At 40.3% G+C, this 19464-nt stretch overlaps 2 protein-coding genes across 2 annotated transcripts in view; one reads left to right on the forward strand and one right to left on the reverse strand.

Moving 5' to 3' along the window:
* The first annotated feature begins 639 nt into the window (after window positions 1-639).
* Window positions 640-15479, forward strand: DLD (dihydrolipoamide dehydrogenase). Its single transcript, XM_004177188.5, has 14 exons — window positions 640-786; window positions 1677-1752; window positions 2349-2428; window positions 5966-6034; window positions 7802-7871; window positions 8241-8341; window positions 8685-8828; window positions 8984-9085; window positions 10172-10362; window positions 11733-11903; window positions 12288-12477; window positions 12862-12999; window positions 14316-14405; window positions 14508-15479. The coding sequence occupies exons 1-14, from the start codon at window positions 748-750 to the stop codon at window positions 14571-14573; spliced, it is 1527 nt and encodes a 508-aa protein (XP_004177236.4). The 5' UTR covers window positions 640-747; the 3' UTR covers window positions 14574-15479.
* A 3240-nt stretch (window positions 15480-18719) lies between these two features.
* The window catches only part of LAMB1 (laminin subunit beta 1), a 42352-nt gene continuing 41607 nt past the window's right edge, over window positions 18720-19464 (reverse strand). Inside the window, exon 33 of the mRNA XM_030292018.4 lies at window positions 18720-19163. Coding sequence (XP_030147878.4) covers window positions 19027-19163 — 137 coding nt within the window. The 3' untranslated portion in view covers window positions 18720-19026. The remainder of the gene's footprint in view (window positions 19164-19464) is intronic.

Here is a 19464-nt window from a genome sequence, read left to right on the forward strand (position 1 = left end):
CTCAGGGTGTGACTCTTGGGGTGTCCTGTGCAGGGCCAGGAGCTGGATCCTGATGGGCCCTTCCAACTTAGCATATTCTGTGATTCTCCGATTCTAGAAATATCTCAGAGACTGGTGCCAAAAGGATGTGCCAGATTCTTTTTAGTGGTGCCGGCAACTGGAAGAGGAGCAATGGTCATGAAGTGAAACACAGGAAGTTCACTTCAACATGAGGAGAACTTCTTTATGCCAAGGGTGGCAGAGCACTGAACAGGGCGGTGGCGGATTCTCTCTGGAGACATTCCAAACCCGCCCGGACGCGCTCCCGTGCCGCGGGCAGCGGTGACCCGGCCGGGCGGCGGTGACCCGGCCGGGCGGCGGTGACCCGGCCGGGCGGCGGTGACCCGGCCGGGCAGCACTGACCCGGTTGGGCAGCAGTGACCCGGCCGGGCAGCGGTGACCCGGCCGGGCGGCAGTGACCCGGTTGGGCAGCAGTGACCCGGCCGGGCAGCAGTGACCCGGTTGGGCAGCAGTGACCCGGCTGGGCAGCACTGACCCGGCCGGGCGGCAGTGACCCGGCCGGCAGCGGTGACCCGGGCGGGCGGCAGTGACCCGGCCGGGCAGCGGTGACCCGGCCGGCAGCGGGGCCGCGCCCCGCGCTCGCTCCCGGCGCTGAGGCCCCCGCGCCGCCTGGCCCCGCCCCCCGGCACTGCGCCTGCGCGCGTCCGCGGAGTCCTTGAGCGGCCGGGGCGCGGCGGTACCGCCGACATGCAGCGCTGGGGCCGCGTCTCCTGCGCGCTCGCTCGGGTATGGCACCGGCGGGGCGGTGAGGCGAGGGCGAGGGAGGGGGCCAGGGACGACAGCCGGGCCGGGCAGCTCGAGCCTGGGCTTCCTTCAGAGCCCTCAGCCCGCCGGGGGCGTGCGTGAGGCGGGCGGGGCCGGAGCGGCGCCTGAGGCGGGCGCGGGCCTTGGCTGCGCTCTCTCCCCGCTCCGCTGTCCCCTCGCCGCTCGGCCGGGCGGAGGGGGCGCGGCGGCCCCCAGGGTCCGTGAGCGGCAGGGACCGGCCTCCCGCTGCCGTGTGCGCTGTCGGTGCTGCTCCCCCGGTGTCCCGGCCCGCGGGAGGCCGCGGCCGTGCTGGCTGCAAAAAGCGCCGCCGGCAGCCGGCCCCGGCTTTAGGGCTGCGGTGCTGCGGCCTCTGCAAATGCTTCCAGGGACCTCCTCTACTCCAGTTACTGGGTGATCGGCCCTCGATGTGTTTGTAGCACCTACTCTGTGCTGTGCCATTACTTTTGCCCTCCTAAGCTTCCTGTGAGATACAGCTGCCTTTTCATAGGAAGTGCCTGAAGGGGTTGGTTACAGAACAAGACTCTACATAATGTAAACTCCCGTGGATATCTAATTCATGTCATTATGTGGTTTGAGAATTGGAAAGAGTTGAAAGTTTTGTAGTTTGAGGCAGCCTGAGGTGAGACTGACCTGAGAACAGGTGTGATGACAGACTGAGGTTGGCAGAACAACTTCGGCCTCTTGTTCAGTCAGTGCCCACTGTGCTTCAGTCGTGCTGTTCCTGTTTTGCTTAGCTGGTGACAGTAACTATATGTTCACCTGTGTGTGGCTGAATGCTTATTTTCCCTCAAGGATAGACATAAACTTGTAAAACCAAGAGGTTTTTTTTTTTTTTTTTTTTACCTTTCTAGAGGAGCCATTTTGATCGAATTCATCATGGTCTTCAGGGAGTTTGTGCAGTGCCACAGAGGTCCTATGCTGATCAAGGTAATTTCTTGTGAGAAGCCTTTTTTGGACAAAAAAAAAAAAACAAACAACTCCACCAACTCAAACCCCCACAAAAAACAAAACAATACTTCAAACTTGGAAATCAGCCTTCGAGATGAAATTGATGTCAGGATGGAGATTTAGATGAAAATTGTGGTTTATTTGCATAATCTGTTTTCAAGCTAAATAATCAATAGCTTCCTCAGATAGCTATTGCAGCTGTGTTTTCCCCTTTATAAATTTGTGGTATATAGTAAGCGTTTATGTTTGGTGCTAAACATCAATAGAAGCTATGTTGGAAAAAATGTTACTGTGAACTATCAAGACAGCTTCAGTTAAGTTCTTAAAAGCTTTAGAGCAAGAGGAATGGGAAATTCAGTTTCTTGATGTCATTTTACCTTATTTTCCTTGTGAAATTTAAGACTGGTTATTTTTCTTGTGGAATGGATACCTTTACACAACCTTTCCCTGTCCAGAAAGTTACTTTCACATATGAGTTGTAGCTTCCTTATCTAATCCTATTTCATTAACTTGCATAATTCTTAATATGCAGTTATTTTCTGAAAAAATAGTAACTCAGCTGTTCTCTGTTTCAGTTGATGCCGATGTCACAGTTATTGGCTCTGGGCCTGGAGGATATGTTGCTGCTATCAAAGCAGCTCAGCTTGGGTTTAAGGTGAGACCTGACTCAGATAGCAGAATACTCATCCAGGTGAACTTGAAAGGTGTCTGTGTGATACTGTAATCCTTCTGTCACATCTTGGGCCACCAGATGCTGTAGTCACATTTTGCTGATCTTTCCTTTACTTGCTTACTTGCATTATGCAGAATTTGAAATGGAGGTCTGACTGTATTACACTCTATAGCCCTGCTACTGACAGAGCTTACTTTTGGTTGGAACTGATAATTGATGTGAACTTACATTCTTGTGAAAGAGAAGGTGGCAAAACAGTGCTAAGGAGGAATTTTTCTCTCAACAAAGGGAGAAATAAGATCATGGCTGACAAAAAGACTGGTGGAAAACTATTCTAAAGAACAGACTGAGGGAACTCAAGGGGAAAAAGCCATATTCAACTGATAAGCTTTTTGAATGTGATTAGTGGAATTCTACTACCATGTGAGAACTTTAGAGGCAAAAATGTGTGTAGAAATACTGTAGTATCTTAGTTATATTTATTTATGTTTGTCTCTGTTGTTCTGCCTGTTGTCTTTGAGCACCTTTCAGAAGAGGCAGTTCGTGTCTGATATGTACTAGTGGTGTGTCATTTAATTAAGTATTGTGCGAGTTATATGTGTATATTTTAAGTGTTTTTAAACTTACAAAAATACAGAACGTGACCTTCACTTTTTAATATGAGACCAACTGACACCCTTGGCACTGCATTCTTGTTCTTGTAATTATCTGGAACTCTGAGAAGGTGGTGCTAGCAGTCTTGAGCATGTTTCTGCTGCTTGGTATGCCACAATGTTTCTGAATTACCTAACATAGACTTCATGACTGAAATGAACTGGTTTGACCACCTGGTAAGGACAAGAACTCCTGGTGATGAGTTCCAGTGAAGAACAGGAATGGGGGGCCCATGCAACATGTAGTCTTCATCTTTCAGTATTTTCAGGACTTGGCTGTACAAGGCCCTCAGCCACCTGATGCATGATAGAGTCACAGAATGGTTTGGGTTGAACAGAATGTTCAAGCTGGTCTTGTTCCAACTCCCCTGCCATGGACAGGGACACCTTCCACTAGACCATATTACTCAGAGACCCTGAACATTAAGGAGGGCATCCACAGCTTCTTTGGGCAACCTATTCCTGTGCCTCACCACCCTCACAGTAAAGAATTCCTTCCTAAGAGCTGATCTATATCTACGCCCTTCAGCTTAAGGCTGTTTCTGTCACTAAATGTCCTTGTGAAAAGCTCTTCTCCAGCCTTCCTGCAAACCCCCTTTAGATGCTGGAATGCTGCTGTAAGGTCTCTCCAGAGCCTTCTCAGCCTGTCTTCATAGGAGAGCTGCTCCAGCACTGTGATCAACTTGGTGGCCTCCTCCAGGCTCAGTCCAGCAGGTCCAGATCTGTCTTGTGTTGGGAACCCAGAGCTGGACACAGGACACCAGATGGGGTCTCATGAGAGCAGAGTAGAGGGGGAGAGTCACTTCCCTCAATGTCTTTGATGTTGACTGTGTTTGGAGAAGGAGGTTTGACTAGATGGCCTCCAGAGGAGGTTCCTTCAAACTGAATTTGTCTGTAATTTTGAGTGTTGTCTCTCATTGGTCAGTACTCCCACAACTGGGTGTTAGTAACATCTTTTTGGGTATCTAATATGTAACTGTACCAAAATATAAGTGTTTGAGATTCCATTAAGTTGTACATATCCTGTGACCTAGTGCAAAATAACGGAATTGTCTCTACACATCTTTGTGAATTACTGTTTTGTCATAGTAAGTACTCTTGTTTTTGGATATATGTGGTTACTTAGCTAGTAACCTAAGAAAAAAAGAGGCTCGGTGTTGCAGGTTTTAATTAAGATTGTGGCCTTTTGCCATGTGAGTTCATGTTTAATTATTCCAAAGCTGTTTTTGTGGCTGGCTATAAAGCAACTTTTCTTGGAACAGTATTGTCCTTGAGTCCTTCATATTGGTGATTAACAATAGGATACCATACATAAGGGGGTTAAAAAGTGCCCTGGATTCTGTTTTTTATCATAGTAAAAAATAATTCTGTTACACTGTTTCACAGCTAGTTAGAAAGGGGAAAATGCTTAGACATAATTGTGTATGTCACTGTTATCATTGAATAAACATGTAGAATGTTTTTGGTGTTCTTGAGGAATCTAAGGAAATGTCTTTAGTAGACTGGCAAAAAGATTGTATAGTTACACCATCCATGGAAGAGCCTGATTCTACTCTACTGAATTACTCAAATTTCAATTTTAGTGCTATTTCTGCTAGCACAAACATTGAGTCTTTGTATCAGCGCTACAGCATCCCATGTTATTGCCAATAGTGTTCTCTGGGTATTGGCTTTCCAGAAGCTTTGCTTGGCCTTGTAAATGAAGTTTATGTAAAATGGATGAGGCAGAACATCCTTACTGGGTAAAGGTAGGAGTAGTCTGGTACTGTTTGATCCATGGTGCAGCTTTTAAAGCCCTTGTGTTGTGTTTCATGTATTCATGTGCTTAAAACAAGAGGAAGGGGACATAAGGGATAAGCATGTCTCAGAGTGTTCCTGTGCTTTGATTTGGTGAATTCTGCTCTTCATGTTACCATCACCTACCTTAGCACAAAAGCAGCAATTTAAAGAAATTGTGAAAGGCTTTCACCTAGATAGTTGCCTCTCAGTGGACTGGAGCTCTCAATAGTGTAAACCAAGATTACAATTATTTTGAATATGTGTGTGCCTTCCAAAAAAGGAGATGCCAATTCCTTTGCTCCTCAAAAAATTGTTTAGAATACTCTTTCCTTCATTCTCTTTCCCTGTGATCTGTTTTTAAATGAAGTTTTGATGCTTGTTTTTTTCCTTTGCATACTTAGATGTTGTCAGCTTAATGAGAAGGAGATGAAATATTTTCCGTCCCTGTTGTTATTGACCTTATTTTTGTTTGGTTTTGCTGTGCTTCATTTTTGTTTTTTCTTTCTTTATAGGTGTTGGTACAATTTTATAGTAATGGAAGGAAATGTTGTTTGTGACTTGTGGGTTTTGTTCTGTTTTTTCTTTGAAGAAAAGATTGCTTAATGGGATTTTAATCTATACTAGTTCATTTACCAGTTGTTCTCTTGTTTTTATAAATCTTCACGTGATCTACATGTTTTGCTTTTAGCAGTTTTTTCTGTAATTGTTAGGGAAACATCTTTCACTGGACTGAGTCTTGTATTTATTTACTTTGTAGATTCTTATAGTAGGACTACAAAAATACATACAAGTTGTGCTTGTATGAATGGTGCAGTGGCTGTCATTTGCAGACAGTAAACTGATGCAGTTTGCTAGAGAATTTGGTTGCAAAGAGCTATTTTGTGGGTTTTAAGTTAACCAAAAATTAGGGAAGGGAAACATGAGCCATAAAATAAATCTAGGAATTAAATTAATGGGACACTTGTAGAGGTAGAATTACTAGACAAGTAGACAAATGTCTTTGTCATCAGTTCTAAATTGTGAGATAGCCTATAAGGAAATGGTGGCAGAGTATTAATAAAAAATTCTTTTTTTTTTTTCCCCTCAGACTGTCTGTGTAGAAAAAAATGCAACGTTAGGGGGAACCTGTTTGAATGTTGGATGTATTCCATCCAAGGTAAGTGTGCATGTTTGTCATGGCTTCATTAAAAACAGCTGACATGATGTGCTTCACTTGGAAGGAGTTTCTCAAGATGGATGTACATGTAAGAATGGCCTGGAGGGTCAGGCTGGTGGTGCTTATGTGGAGTAATACAGATGTGGGGAGAAAGAGCTGAGTCCAACACATGCACTCTGAAAGAAAGGAGAAGCAAGAAGAAATTAATATTTGACATTGCCAGTCTAGTTTAAAGTAATTTCAGACCTCAGCCTTTGTAAGAACAGTGCTGTTGCTGGGGAATCTGCCTCAATAGCACCCAGCAGGTGGAGGAAGACACTGCTAAGGCTAAGGCCAGGTTTGTGATGGCTGTAGTAACAGGCATAATATTCTTAACAAGATCCCTCCTAACTGTGTTGCTGTTTCTAATCCTTTTGTTCAAGAGGTTCCATTAGCATGGAAGGAGAAAATACAGTATAAATACTAAGTTTTGTATTAATTTTTCTAACATTTTAGAAATCATTATAATGAGGTTCAGAGTATCTTAATGCATTGAAGCGCCACTCAAAAATGTTAATCCACATAGTCTTACCTTGAAAGTTTGAAACTATGCTAGGATCTATTTAACTTACTTCTTAAGTACATTTTTATTTTTTTATCCTTTAGATTTCTTATGAAAATACTATTGAACCCACGGCTAAACTTGAAGGATATATAGAATTCGTTTGAATTGCAGTAAACTTAAGAAGAGGATATGTAGGCTGTGTACACCAAGACAATAACAAATTATTCAAATATTCCTTTACAGAAAACCACCCAAAATAATACCTTGGGCAAGGATTTTTTTTTTTCTTTCTAGTTGCTAAAATCTTAAGCAGTCCTTGCATCTTTTAAGTAATGTGAACGTTACAGATTCAGGGTTGTAACAGTTATGTGAAGTAGAGAAATTACTTTTAGAGACAGTTGATAAAAACTATAAAAATGGAATTATCTTATTTTGATAGTATTAGTTTTACACAAACATACGTAGATAAGGCAAGTATTTCAGAATGCCCTTTGAATCTTTTACTGTGTCTGCTTTAGATTTAAGTCTGTGCAAACTCACACACTTGCCTTGTTTTCATATTTGGGGTGGCTATAACAAAAGAATCAATTTTCTTAGTAAGATCCTGCCTTAACTATATTGTTATTTCTAATCAAAACACAATTATCAAGCTTCTGAATTTGAAGCTACTAATTTATTGCCATCCGTATAAAAACTGTTCTACTTTTATCTGTGAATTTGGAAGATCCATGTACCTGAGCTAGCTCCAAGCCATCCAGCTTCAGCTTGGCTGCCTTTGAGTTACAGAAGCTTCAGCACAAAACCTCAAAATTTAACGCATATATGTCTACACAGGATAAAATCTTAACAGGCATTTTAATGTAGATTTTCCTCAGCCAGTTTTTCTGTATCTTCTCTTTGGCCATCAGTCACAATTATCTTTCTCTTCTTTTACTTGGTCTGTTCCTTCTTTTTTGGAGTAATTATCAGTTTCTGTGGTGAAATGAGCAAAAAGGATAGGTGTTTATTTAACTATTTTCTATTTCTGTGTAAAGTATGTAACTTTATCGAGTGTTTCAGTAGGAGCTACTATGAACAATTTCTGTGATTGAAATACAGTTTTCCAAATATGTGTATATCAAACAATAGTGAGAACATTTTGCAAATGCTATAATTCTTTTTCCTTATAATAAATATTCCTGTGAATGTATGTCCAAATTCACGTTTTTGTATGTCTGTTTTAGGCCCTACTGAACAACTCATATCTGTATCACTTGGCCCATGGAAAAGATTTCGCTAATAGAGGAATTGAAGGTGAGTGAAGAGTTCTCAGTGCCTGTTACATAAGTGGTTTCCACCAAGAAGTAAATTTAATCTTTCAAATCTGATTAGTACGGTTTTCTGGTCAGAAGATTTTTAGAGTTATAAATAATATCCTTTATCTGTCACTTGGAAGCTTAGGAATGTGTCTGTTCTTTGAACTCTGAATAATGGATAGATAAGTTACAGTTGAAAAGTGCAATATTGATTTTCAGCATAGCAGTTGTTGAATGTAACCTTCAGCATTTGTTAGGGCCATTCAACACCTCTTTATGTGCCAGCTGTTAACTATATGTTGAGGTTAGCTCTTTTAACATTAACACACTGCAACACTTGACGTAAGTTGTTTTGCTTTAACTTTAGTTACAGGAATCCGTTTGAATCTAGAGAAGATGATGGAACAGAAGAGTAGTGCAGTGAAGGCCTTAACAGGTGGAATTGCTCATTTATTTAAACAAAACAAGGTTAGTTTGGATTATATACTGAGGTATATCCGTTTTTCTGATCTAACTTCTTACTTTTTACATTTTCATATTGCCACATAAAATAGAGTGACTGATATGACAAGGCAGAATTTGGATGCTTCTCTTCTAGAACACTTTTAAATGCTCAGTGCCTTCAGTCTTAATCTGCTTAAAGGAATAGTATACTATTCCTGTTCCTACTAGTATACAGTTACTTTGTGATATTTACCAGGTAGTGATGCAGAAAGATGTTTAGCAGCGTCTCTAAGCATTAGTGAGATTCAGGTGAAATGCAGCCTGACATATATTTGAGCCTGACTTCACTGTATTCTGATTACTAAAGGTTGTACATGTATCGGGGTTTGGAAAAATAACTGGCAAAAACCAAGTCACTGCAACTAAAGATGATGGCAGCACACAAATTATCAACACAAAGAACATACTCATAGCCACAGGCTCAGAAGTTGCTCCCTTCCCTGGAATTACTGTACGTATTTGAACTTAATTGTACTTCCTTTTCAGTTTCTCATAGCCACAGAATTTAATGTGTAATCATGGTTAGCACCTGATTGCATGCTCAGTTCTGTATATAGTACGTAAAAGAGATTGTAAACCTCACTTTGTGCATTTCTTTGTCATTAGATTGATGAAGATAACATTGTGTCATCCACTGGTGCGCTGTCACTGAAAAAAGTTCCTGAAAAGATGGTTGTCATTGGTGCAGGAGTCATTGGTGTGGAACTGGTGAGAGGATATTTAAACCACTTGACCTTTAATTAGTAAAGGAAAAAGGTGGTTTTTTTTGGTTTTGATGGTTTTGCTGTGATTTAACAGTTCAGTGAGATGTAGTGAATCTGTTCAGACTTCATAGCCTGCTAGCTCCATTTTTTGCCAGAAAAGCTGGGATAAGTGTTTGTTGGGTCAGTACTTCTGCACCTGGTTAGATAAGCAAAAAAATTAGAGAGGAGGATCAGGGCCTTGTGTATGTATTGTTCTCTTTTGAAGGAGTAGGGGTGTGAGGGAATGCCAGAATAGTCAGGATAATTCTTTTGTTTAGTAGTTAATCTTAAGAGATGTTTAATGTGATCTGGTAGGACATATTCTATCAGCCAAAAGTGTGGAGACTGTGTAGTTCATCGTGGTCTGAGTCGTTTTACCTCACACCTGCACATTTCAAAAAGAATTTATATTTGCTGGTCTTGCAGCTGCTTAAAGCTGTCCCCATCTGCCAAGTGGTTGCTTAACCTGCTGACCATTAAGCTGGGAAAGAGTAAGCAAAGTGAAATTCTGTATTGGGTGGATGTGGGTAACTGTAGGTAAACAGGGTGTCCATGGGTTTTGTTGGTGAGGCTGCTGATGATGGTTAAGGTTCTAAATACAGACAGGACCAGCAGAGGCTGCATTTCGTTGTTTAAAATTTCCTTAATGTGGTATTGTTTTGATTAATTAGTAGTGGTATTAGGGCAAGCAATTCCCTTTGGGTTTTCCTTTCAGATTCTTTGATTTTGAATTTCTTCTATGTGTATAGTATAAAACATACATGACTTATATTTAGTTATCTCATTAGCTATTTCTTTAAAAGCATAATTCCGAAATTTGATCATGGAAGTTTTGAGTCTGTAAATAAACAACGATAAATCTTTTCCTGGAAAGGCTGGGGGAAGTTGAACTTGTTTTATTTTATGTCATGTTTGTGGAAACTGATCAGTTTGCTGTTACATGTTATCCTCCTTTAGAAGAGTTTCCAGTCTGTTGTAAATATTAGAGTAAAAGTATCTGAACTTTGCTTTTTCAAGAACTCTTTTTTTATCTGTATTGTTGTAACTGCAGGGTTCAGTTTGGCAGCGCCTCGGTGCAGATGTGACAGCTGTTGAGTTCATGGGCCATGTTGGGGGAATGGGAATTGACATGGAGATCTCTAAAAACTTCCAACGTATTCTCCAGAAGCAGGGATTCAAGTTTAAACTGAACACCAAAGTTACTGGTGCTACCAAGAGACCAGATGGGAAAATAGACGTAGCGTAAGTGTTTAACATAAAACTAAAGGAATGCAAAATATATTCTTCCTTCCAATCCATCAAACCCATTTAAAAATACAGTCTGATAGTATTTTTTTAAACAGGAATGAAAATTAATTCTTTAGTGCAATTAAATGTTTATCCTTCTTTAACAACTTACATAGCTCATAATTTTGGGTTTATTAAGTCCTAAGTTGCTTATACAGGAGAGGTTCCATTGATTTGAGTTGAGGGCTTGCTGGTATTAAACCACTGTTATAATGAGATCAATAATAAAAACAGAACTCTAAATCATTATTGTCATGGGAGGTATTTGCTTCTGGTATAACTAGCAGAAATGCCATGATTCATACAGTCATTTCCATGCCATTAATTCTTGCCTATGTACTGGAAGGTCATCTTGTCTTAGGGTAAGCCTGGCAGAGATATTATTGTTCTTGAATGGAGATAAATTAAATTACCCAAAGAATTTATTTTGATGATCTTACTCAAGACCTTTGAAGTCTTATACATGAACAGTTAACATAGAAACATGTAAAGCAAATTTGCTTTGTAAAAGTCCGTAAGTATGCACTAGTTCTGTTTGTGTTAATGGATTCTCTATGCAGAAACTTCAGTTTTAAAAAATACTTGATGTTACTTCACAAAAACAAACTTAAATGTATTTTCTGGGGACTTATTATGGTGACTTTTACTTGCTGTATCACTCTAGCTTGGGACAGTCTGTCGTCTGTCACTCTAAGGTCCAGGATTTGGGCTTCTTTGCATGCCATGCTGATTGGATCTCTCATGTAGTCTGTTTCTACTTTTAGGGTATCATTTTGGTTCAGAGTATTCTTTTGAAACATACTTCAACTTATCCACATTTCCCATGCTTTGGTTCTTGTGCTCTTAGAGTATGTGAACTGAACTTGTTCTGTGTGCAGTAAGATGCGCTTGAGGCATGCATGGCAGCTGCTAACAGGTATTTGGTTCCTGGCAAGAAGAAAACTTGCTCAGAATACATGGCTCTACCCCACCCCAAAGTGTATATACAATATACAAAGTATATATACTTCGGGTGGCAAGTATTCAGCAGCAATAGCTTTGCTGTATGGATCTGATCCTGTCAGATCATGCTATTTGCTATTGAAAATACACCCTGGTTTTCTCTCTGACATTTGTTGAGAAATGTAGTAAGTGGTGTTGCCCCTTCCTCCCTTCTTCCACTGCTGAACTCCTGCAAGGAGGAAGCACGAGGCAGGCAGAATGAAGTGCTTTGGGTGCCAGACCCCGCCAGGAGATCACCATCTTGGGTCATATTAGTTACTAGCCAGAGAGAGATAAGGCTGCAAGTTTACAGCTTAGCATTTTTGCTTCTTGTTTTGCTGTAGTGTTGAAGCTGCTGCTGGTGGCAAGGCAGAAGTAATAACTTGTGATGTGCTCCTAGTTTGCATCGGTAGGCGTCCTTTTACAAAAAATCTAGGTCTTGAGGAAATTGGAATAGAACTTGATAAGAGAGGGAGAATTCCAGTCAACAACAGATTCCAAACAAAGATTCCAAAGTAAGTAAGACTAATGTTTTTCTTTTTTATTTTAATGCAGAACACTTATTTTTAAAGTTTAATTTTATAAAACACTTCTGGTTTTTAATAACAGAACATATTTTCCTTTTCTGAAAAGAAAACTCAATATATATCCTATCATTTCAGTAGCTAAAAATTTTCATCAGCCTTTGAAGTTTTGTGATCTAGAAGTCACTGTCTATTTCCTGTCACTAAGTACCTCTTGAAGTGTGGTCATTCTATGGAAACTGCTAAAATGAAGTATTTTAATCTGTTTTGATTAGAGTTTTCAGTACATGTTTCAAACAGACTGTTACGTAAGATAGCCCAGGTGTGCTAGGATGTTATTAAACAGTCTTTTATTCTGTTTCATTGGTCTGATAGCATCTATGCTATTGGTGATGTAGTTGCTGGACCTATGCTGGCCCACAAAGCTGAGGATGAAGGCATTCTTTGTGTAGAAGGCATGGCTGGGGGAGCAGTTCACATTGACTATAACTGTGTTCCCTCTGTGATCTACACTCACCCTGAAGTGGCCTGGGTGGGCAAGTCAGAAGAACAGCTGAAAGAAGAGGTACTCTTTTTTGTTTTCTTTTCCAACAAAAGCTGGTTTTCCACCTTGAGCTTGGTTTCATTCTCTAGTTGTTTATCTAGCTACTTTATCCAAATTTCTGCATTTGAATTTATTGCTTAGGGGGTGTGAGTGAAAGATGCTCTTGTGCATGCCACTCTCCCAAAGAACCACAGTTCTCTTTAATAACCTGCATTCTGTGACATTAATATAGTTTGTTTACAAATTAATCTTTTTCTGTACATTCTTACCTTTTATAGTGATAGTTCATATACATTCCTGTGTCTCCTATTTTAGTTCTGAATTACTTCTCATGTATGTAACAGTTGGTTGCATTGTTCTTTTGTTCTTTTTGGTCATTAACTCAGCAACACATCTGTTTTGCAGGGTGTAGAATACAAAGTTGGAAAATTTCCATTTGCTGCAAACAGTAGAGCAAAGACAAATGCTGACACAGATGGCATGGTGAAGATACTTAGTCAAAAGTCGACAGACAGGATGTTGGGTGCTCACATTTTAGGCTCAGTAAGTGTCATGAATCGTGCTTTCTTGGCCTTATAACATTCTTTTTATTTAGTGTTGCATAGTTGTTGAGTTAGAAGTGGTCTTTGTAAACAGGAAGGTTTGTGTTCACCATACTTTTGTTTTTTTTTTTTTTTACAGTTCTGTTCTGCACCCCTGCCCTCCTTCCCGCTTTTTAGTTACTTTGGTGTAACTAAAAAAAGCCAGCTTTTCCCCCCCCCCCCTCTTGAAGTGCTATGGTTATTTATTTAGTTTCTTTGACAAGTTTTGTGTGATGAGGTTTTTGGTGATAGTGTTTGTTGTGGTTTCTTTTTCTCACTTTGTTTCTATGAATACGGCCAAATACTTGAGAGAACAGCAGGAATTGTTGATTCAACTTTTGGAAGTTGATGGAGCAGAAAAGACTGTGACTTTTTCATTGGCGTTTTCTTTTTTCCCCTTCTCTCTAACTAAAGGCTTCAGCAAAGGTGGTAATCTTATGCTGCAGTCACCAAATCTGGGGTCAGTAATTTATGGAACTTAGAGTAAAAAAACCCTTGGGATTTCCCCTGTTCAGGGTTTTTTTGTGTTGTTGTTTTGTTTTTAACCAAATTTAGACCCTAATCTTTCTCTGTTTTGTTTCTTAGCTGTAAATTAATTTTTTTCAAAATAATGTTTGCAGAAACACTTCCATACATTTTTTGTGTACAGCTGTCTTTAAGAGAAACACCAAACTGTTCTCAATAAGATTCTGTGCTGCTTAATTTCTCTTGCAATTGTAGTAATTTAGAAACCAACATGCCTTAAAGTAAGCACAACTTTTTTTTGTCTCGTATCAAGAAAACTAATTTTCTTCAGTGGGAAAGGACTGGGAGAAAAATCTTACGGTTGTGGATCTGAGTGCTAAAAATGTAAGAGGAGATTTAACTATTTTTGACTCCTCAAAGATATATTCTCTTAGTAAATATGCATAAATACAGGAAATAAAAATGAGGGTGTAGGTGTAGTAACATGCTTTTTTTTTGAATCTAGTTATCTATTTAACTTTTCAGGGAAGCATTGAAGTTTTGGTCAAGTTTCATTTCATGGAAAAATGCCTAGCTTTTGCACAACTCTCAGGAATGAGAGAACAAATACTCTCATGTTTAGATTTATGCTATGTTGGAGCACAATTAGCAAATAGATTATATTACTTACATTAGAGCACAAATGAAGTGTTGGTTAAAACATAACTTTTCTTTTTTAGCAGAAAATGCTTATTTATGAGCTGTTACTGATTCAGCAGAACCTGAACAACTGCATAAGAATTTGTGCTAATTTCAAGTACCATTAAATTACAGGGTGCTGGTGAAATGGTGAATGAAGCTGCCCTTGCTATGGAATATGGAGCATCATGTGAAGATGTAGCCAGAGTTTGCCATGCCCATCCAGTAAGTGTTTGCTCGAGGGGCTGTTGAACACCCTTACACAGACATGCTGTTACTCCTTGTAGCTATTAATGACTTGTAACTTTTTGTGTTTGCTCCCTACAGACAGTGTCAGAAGCCTTCAGGGAAGCAAACCTAGCAGCATCCTTTGGCAAAGCTATCAACTTCTAAAATGAAAGAGCAGATCTTTGTACATATATAGTACATCGCTGAAAATGGACTGTGGGCCCTTATGGAAGGCTGAATGAGGATTTTAGGACTGACTTAAGTGAATATCTTAATTTTAAACATCAGATATTTAAACCAGTAGGGTTTGGAACAAGTGGAATTATCCAGTCTTTGTAAATTAAATACTTAAAATTACATGTTTATTTACACAATGAATGTTGCAGAAAGCAGCCTGACAGAACTCTTTTCTTTTTAAAACCAAACATTTTGCTGCTGCATGTGATTATCAGGTGTGCTGGTCAGAGCTCTGGATGATTGTCCAGCATACCTTGTATTTTATTAATTGAAGTATTGCTACAATAAACCAGTTGAATACTGGCACTTAAAATGCCACTGTCACTTCCGCACAAAAATGTGTTTCCTTCTGAAAGGATTAACTTTGGTATTACATATGAGTACCAAAACTTGTTTTGACCTAGTAGTGTTGGGATGTTGGGAGAAGAGGGGCTCATGTAGATCAATTAAAAATATATTCACTTTTTAAAGAGAAAATAACTCTCTCTGTGATTCTCCACATCAGGTTTTCATATTGAAAACTCTTAAGGGGAAAAACTGAGTGCTGATTGAGAAATGGAAGATTGAAGACAAATTCATTGTACTGCTACCTAATCCTTTTTGGTTTTAAAGCTTCCGTTGTCCAGCTCTCTTAAACTTGAAATACTAAAACTAGGTAGTGAAGCAGTGTTTGCTGTTAAATGCTATGGCATGAAGGTTATTCTGCACCTTCCACACATAAGGGCTGCAGTGTCAGCTCTCTACACAATTAGATGTACTTCTCTTCTGTTTTCTATTTTTTTCTCTCTTTCTGTCTCTTCTGTAGCAAGAGAGCTTAATAAATACTTGACATGACTGGAGAGTCTTCTTGGATTTTGTTTGCTGATTGGATCCTTGTAGTGTCTAGGTTGATTATGTGAGCAAACTCACAAAGATGGCATCATTGGAAGACCTCTAACATGTATATGGAGCGTACCCAAATCCAGTAGTTAAAATTAATTTCTTTTCCAAGGCACCATTTCTTTGTTTTTTGCCAGGCTCTTCTGCCTTGAAGAAAACCTTAATAACTTCTGGTATTGTGCATGTCCTTATTCATTATGCCAGCAGAATGAGAAGTGTACATTCAGAAGGTGCTGCTACAGCTACTTGGTTTTTTTATAGACAAAATGGTTATTATCTTTCTAGCTTGCTTTATAGCTTCTTATTCAAGTATTGATCCACTATCTGAAGTGAGTGATAGTGATGGATGCCAGCATTACCATATCAGTTAATCAGCAAAACACCAGTGATACTCTTCTTCACTGTAATTTATTTTCTTAACTCCTATTTTAATGTAGATGGGGTTAAACCATACCACCTCATTAAGCTCATCATCTGATTCATGGGTGTGCTGGGTTAGTGAATTAATGTGGATCTGCTTTCAGGTGTTAGTAGGAAGCTGCTGAATGGAAAATTAAGGTGAGACACTGAGCAGAAAAGCTTGATTCTTCCAGTAGATCATGGCATTTCAGAATCACTTCTAGCTTAACAAAGGTAAATGTTAAGTGTTAATCATGTGATTTGCAAGTTCTGCCCAGAAGCCTTGCTCTTTGAGAAGCAGTTTTGTGTCTACTCCCTCGGCCTCCTGAGTACTTGTAGCAGTCTTACTGCAATTCATTCTTGAAGTTCATCGCTTACAAAAGTTTGTATCTCATTTTATGTTAAATGAAGTTTGAAAAGCCAGGGAAACTTGTAACCAATAATACTTCTAAGTTTGTACTGGAGACTATGAGTTTTCCAGACACTTAAAAATAAAAATCAAGGCCTTAAATTTTTGTTACTTCTCTTACTGTCATTCCCATTCTAGTTAAGCATACAAAAAAAGTGTAAAAGTAAAATGAGCTGCTCAGCCACCTGTCAATGGTTTCATGGCAGTTAGGCCTGAGTGCTGCCAAGCTGGCACTTTCTAGCAGTTGCTGACTGTACTGCTGGTGAACAGTGCATGATACTGCTGTGATGATCAATTCCTTCAAAGGATTTTTTCCTTGTGCTGCTTGTAACCTCTGGAACTTAGGGGTGATTATTTATTTAACCATAATGCCCTTCAGTTTGCTTAGGTGGTGCTGTATCCTGCTGTAGTTGTCCTGATTTTGATGATGTTAGGTAAGGTGTCAGTCAAAGCATGTATGGACAGATAGAATCCTGAGGTCAGAGTGAGCAGTCAGGATGTGCAAACATTCCAGTTTTGGGTGTTGACTTGTGTAGCTGATGGATATTTGTAGCTGTAAATCAGTTTGTGCCATACTATACAGCTCTCTGAAGGTGCACTGTATACACATAACTTTGAGCTGAAGTTACTGTGACCTGGATGCTACTCTTGCACGTCATTTTTGACTTAGAGCTGGAGGACTATGAATTGTACAGGATGTGCTCCAGCTGGATCCCTACAAAATCTATGTGCCCTGATGGGATTCAGCCAAGAATCCTCAGGGAGCTGCTGATGGCATCACAAAATGCCTGTTGATTTTTTTTCTTTTTTTTTTTTAAGCAGTCTGGGGGAATGGAGAGGTTTCAGCTGACTGGAAACTGCTGAAAGTTGTCCTTGATTTTCAAGAAGGGCAAGGGGTATCCTGGAAACTGTCAGTCAGTCAGAGGCCTGTCAATCTCACTTCAGTACCTGACAGAGTTATGGAGAAGATGAATGTGGGAGGTATCAAAAAACATCTGAAAGACAATGCAGCCATTAGTCACAGCCAGCATGGCTTCATGAGAGACAAGTTCTGCTTATCAAACCTGATTTACCACAAGGTAACCCACACAGCTGGTCAGGGAAGCCAGTTGCTGTACCTTTTCAGATTTCAGCAAAGCTTTTGATACTGTGTCTCATAGAATCATTCTGGACAGAATGTCCAGCACACGGCTGGATCATTGACTCAGGTTGGGCAAAGGGTTACAGTAAATAGGGTGTCACTAGTGGGATTCCATCTTCAGTGCTCTTCCATCCTCATTAATGACTTGGAGGCAGGACAGGAAGGGCTATGTTTACAGGTGATACAGAAGAGGGAGGAGCTGTTGACAGGGAAGCCCTGCACAGAGACCTTGACAAATTATAGAACTGGGCAATCACCAACCATTGAAAGTTCAGAAAGGGAAAGTGCCAGATTCTGCACCTGGATGTATGGACAGGTTAGGGAATGAGAAGTTGGAAAGCAACACTGTGGAAAGGGACCTGGGGGTCCTGGTCAATGGAAAGTTGAACATGAGTCAGCAGTGCCCTGGCAGCCAGGAGGGCCACCTGTGTCCTGGGGGCATCAGGCACAGCATTGCCAGCTGGGCAAGGGAGGGGATTGTCCTGCTCTGCTCTGCGCTGGAGCGGCCTCATCTGGAGTGCTGGAGGCAGTTTTGGGCACCTCAATGTAAAAAAGACATTAAACTATTAGAGAGTGTCCAAAGGAGGGCAACAAAGATGGTGAAGGACCTTGAGGAGAAGCTGTATGAGGAGCAGCTGAGGTCACTTGGTCTGTTCAGCCTGGAGGAGACTGAGAGGAAACCTCACTGCAGTTACAACTTCCTCATGAGGGGAAGAGAAGGGGCAGACATGGATCTCTCAGGTGACCAGTGCTGAGGGAATGGCCTGAAGTTGTGTCAGGGGAGATTGATGTTCTTTACCCAGAGGGTGGTCAGGCACTGGAACAGGCTCCCAGGGAAGTGGTCACAGCACCAAACCTGACAGAGTTCAAGGAGTATTTGGACAGTGCTGTCAGGAACGTGGTATGACTCTTGGGGTGTCTTGTGCAGGGCCAGGAGTTGAACTTGATGACCCTTGTGGGGCCCTTCCAACTCTGCTTGTTTTGTGAGTCCAAGCTTGGATTATGATGTAAATTTGGTGCATTCATATTTTCAGTGCTGACCTCTCTGTTTTCACTCTACATATCAAGTGGTAATCAGTGACATGCAGGTAGTCTTAGGCCTAAATGGGTATCATGCAGGGGATACACAATCCTTTTTAATGCTGTGGCATAACTAACTACATGTGGATGGTATTTCTTCATTCACTGGTAATTTGGTCTGAGTCACCATATTATGTTTTATAGCAATAGTAACCCTTCTTTAGAATTACACAGTTCAAGCCAAGATTTTATTAGATCTCTAACCAGGGTAAGAACAAGACTTGCTAAAGGATTAATTGATGTACCATTGCAGCTACTGAAAATAGGCAGGAACTTAATGAGTCATACTAGGTACATACAGTGATACAAAAGTACTGTTTATTTTCAACATCAAAAAGTTACGTTTCTTTGGTTCTGTGGCTTTAAAGTCAATATAAAACCTGTTCACCTTATCAGGTCTTAGTGTAATGTCAAAAAGAACTAGTATAATACTTGTAAAACCCACCCTGAACACAAGCACTTCCCGCTCCTGTTTATAAGCAAGTGCTATAAACAGCAACCTTCTGGCTGATTGTCTGTAAGAGGGAGCGAACTGTCTCTTCCAGCTCCACCAACTGCTTGGCTTTGTCTTCCAGAACTTTTTGATTGTTTTCATATGTATTTTCCAAATCTGTATGGAAAGGAAGGCAAAAAAACCCAGCTTAATTTGTGGTGTTTTAATGCATGTAAATCATTATAGTTATGGATAAACTACCATTCAAATTTATTTCTATTGTGGAAGATATTCTTTGGGAAAAAAAACAAAAAACAAACAAAACCCTCAAAAATCAACAAAGGCTGTAATGGCATCTTTTTGTTTCCTTAACACAGGGATGTAAGTAACAAAGAAGTTATTTTCCAAAGGTGAAAATTCAAAAGTGTATTTTGAGTGTTAAAATAATTGTCATTCTTTGCTCTATGGTGTCTTTTAC

Source organism: Taeniopygia guttata, chromosome 1A (genome assembly GCF_048771995.1).
Source record: "Taeniopygia guttata chromosome 1A, bTaeGut7.mat, whole genome shotgun sequence".
Classification (NCBI taxonomy): Eukaryota; Metazoa; Chordata; class Aves; order Passeriformes; family Estrildidae; genus Taeniopygia; species Taeniopygia guttata.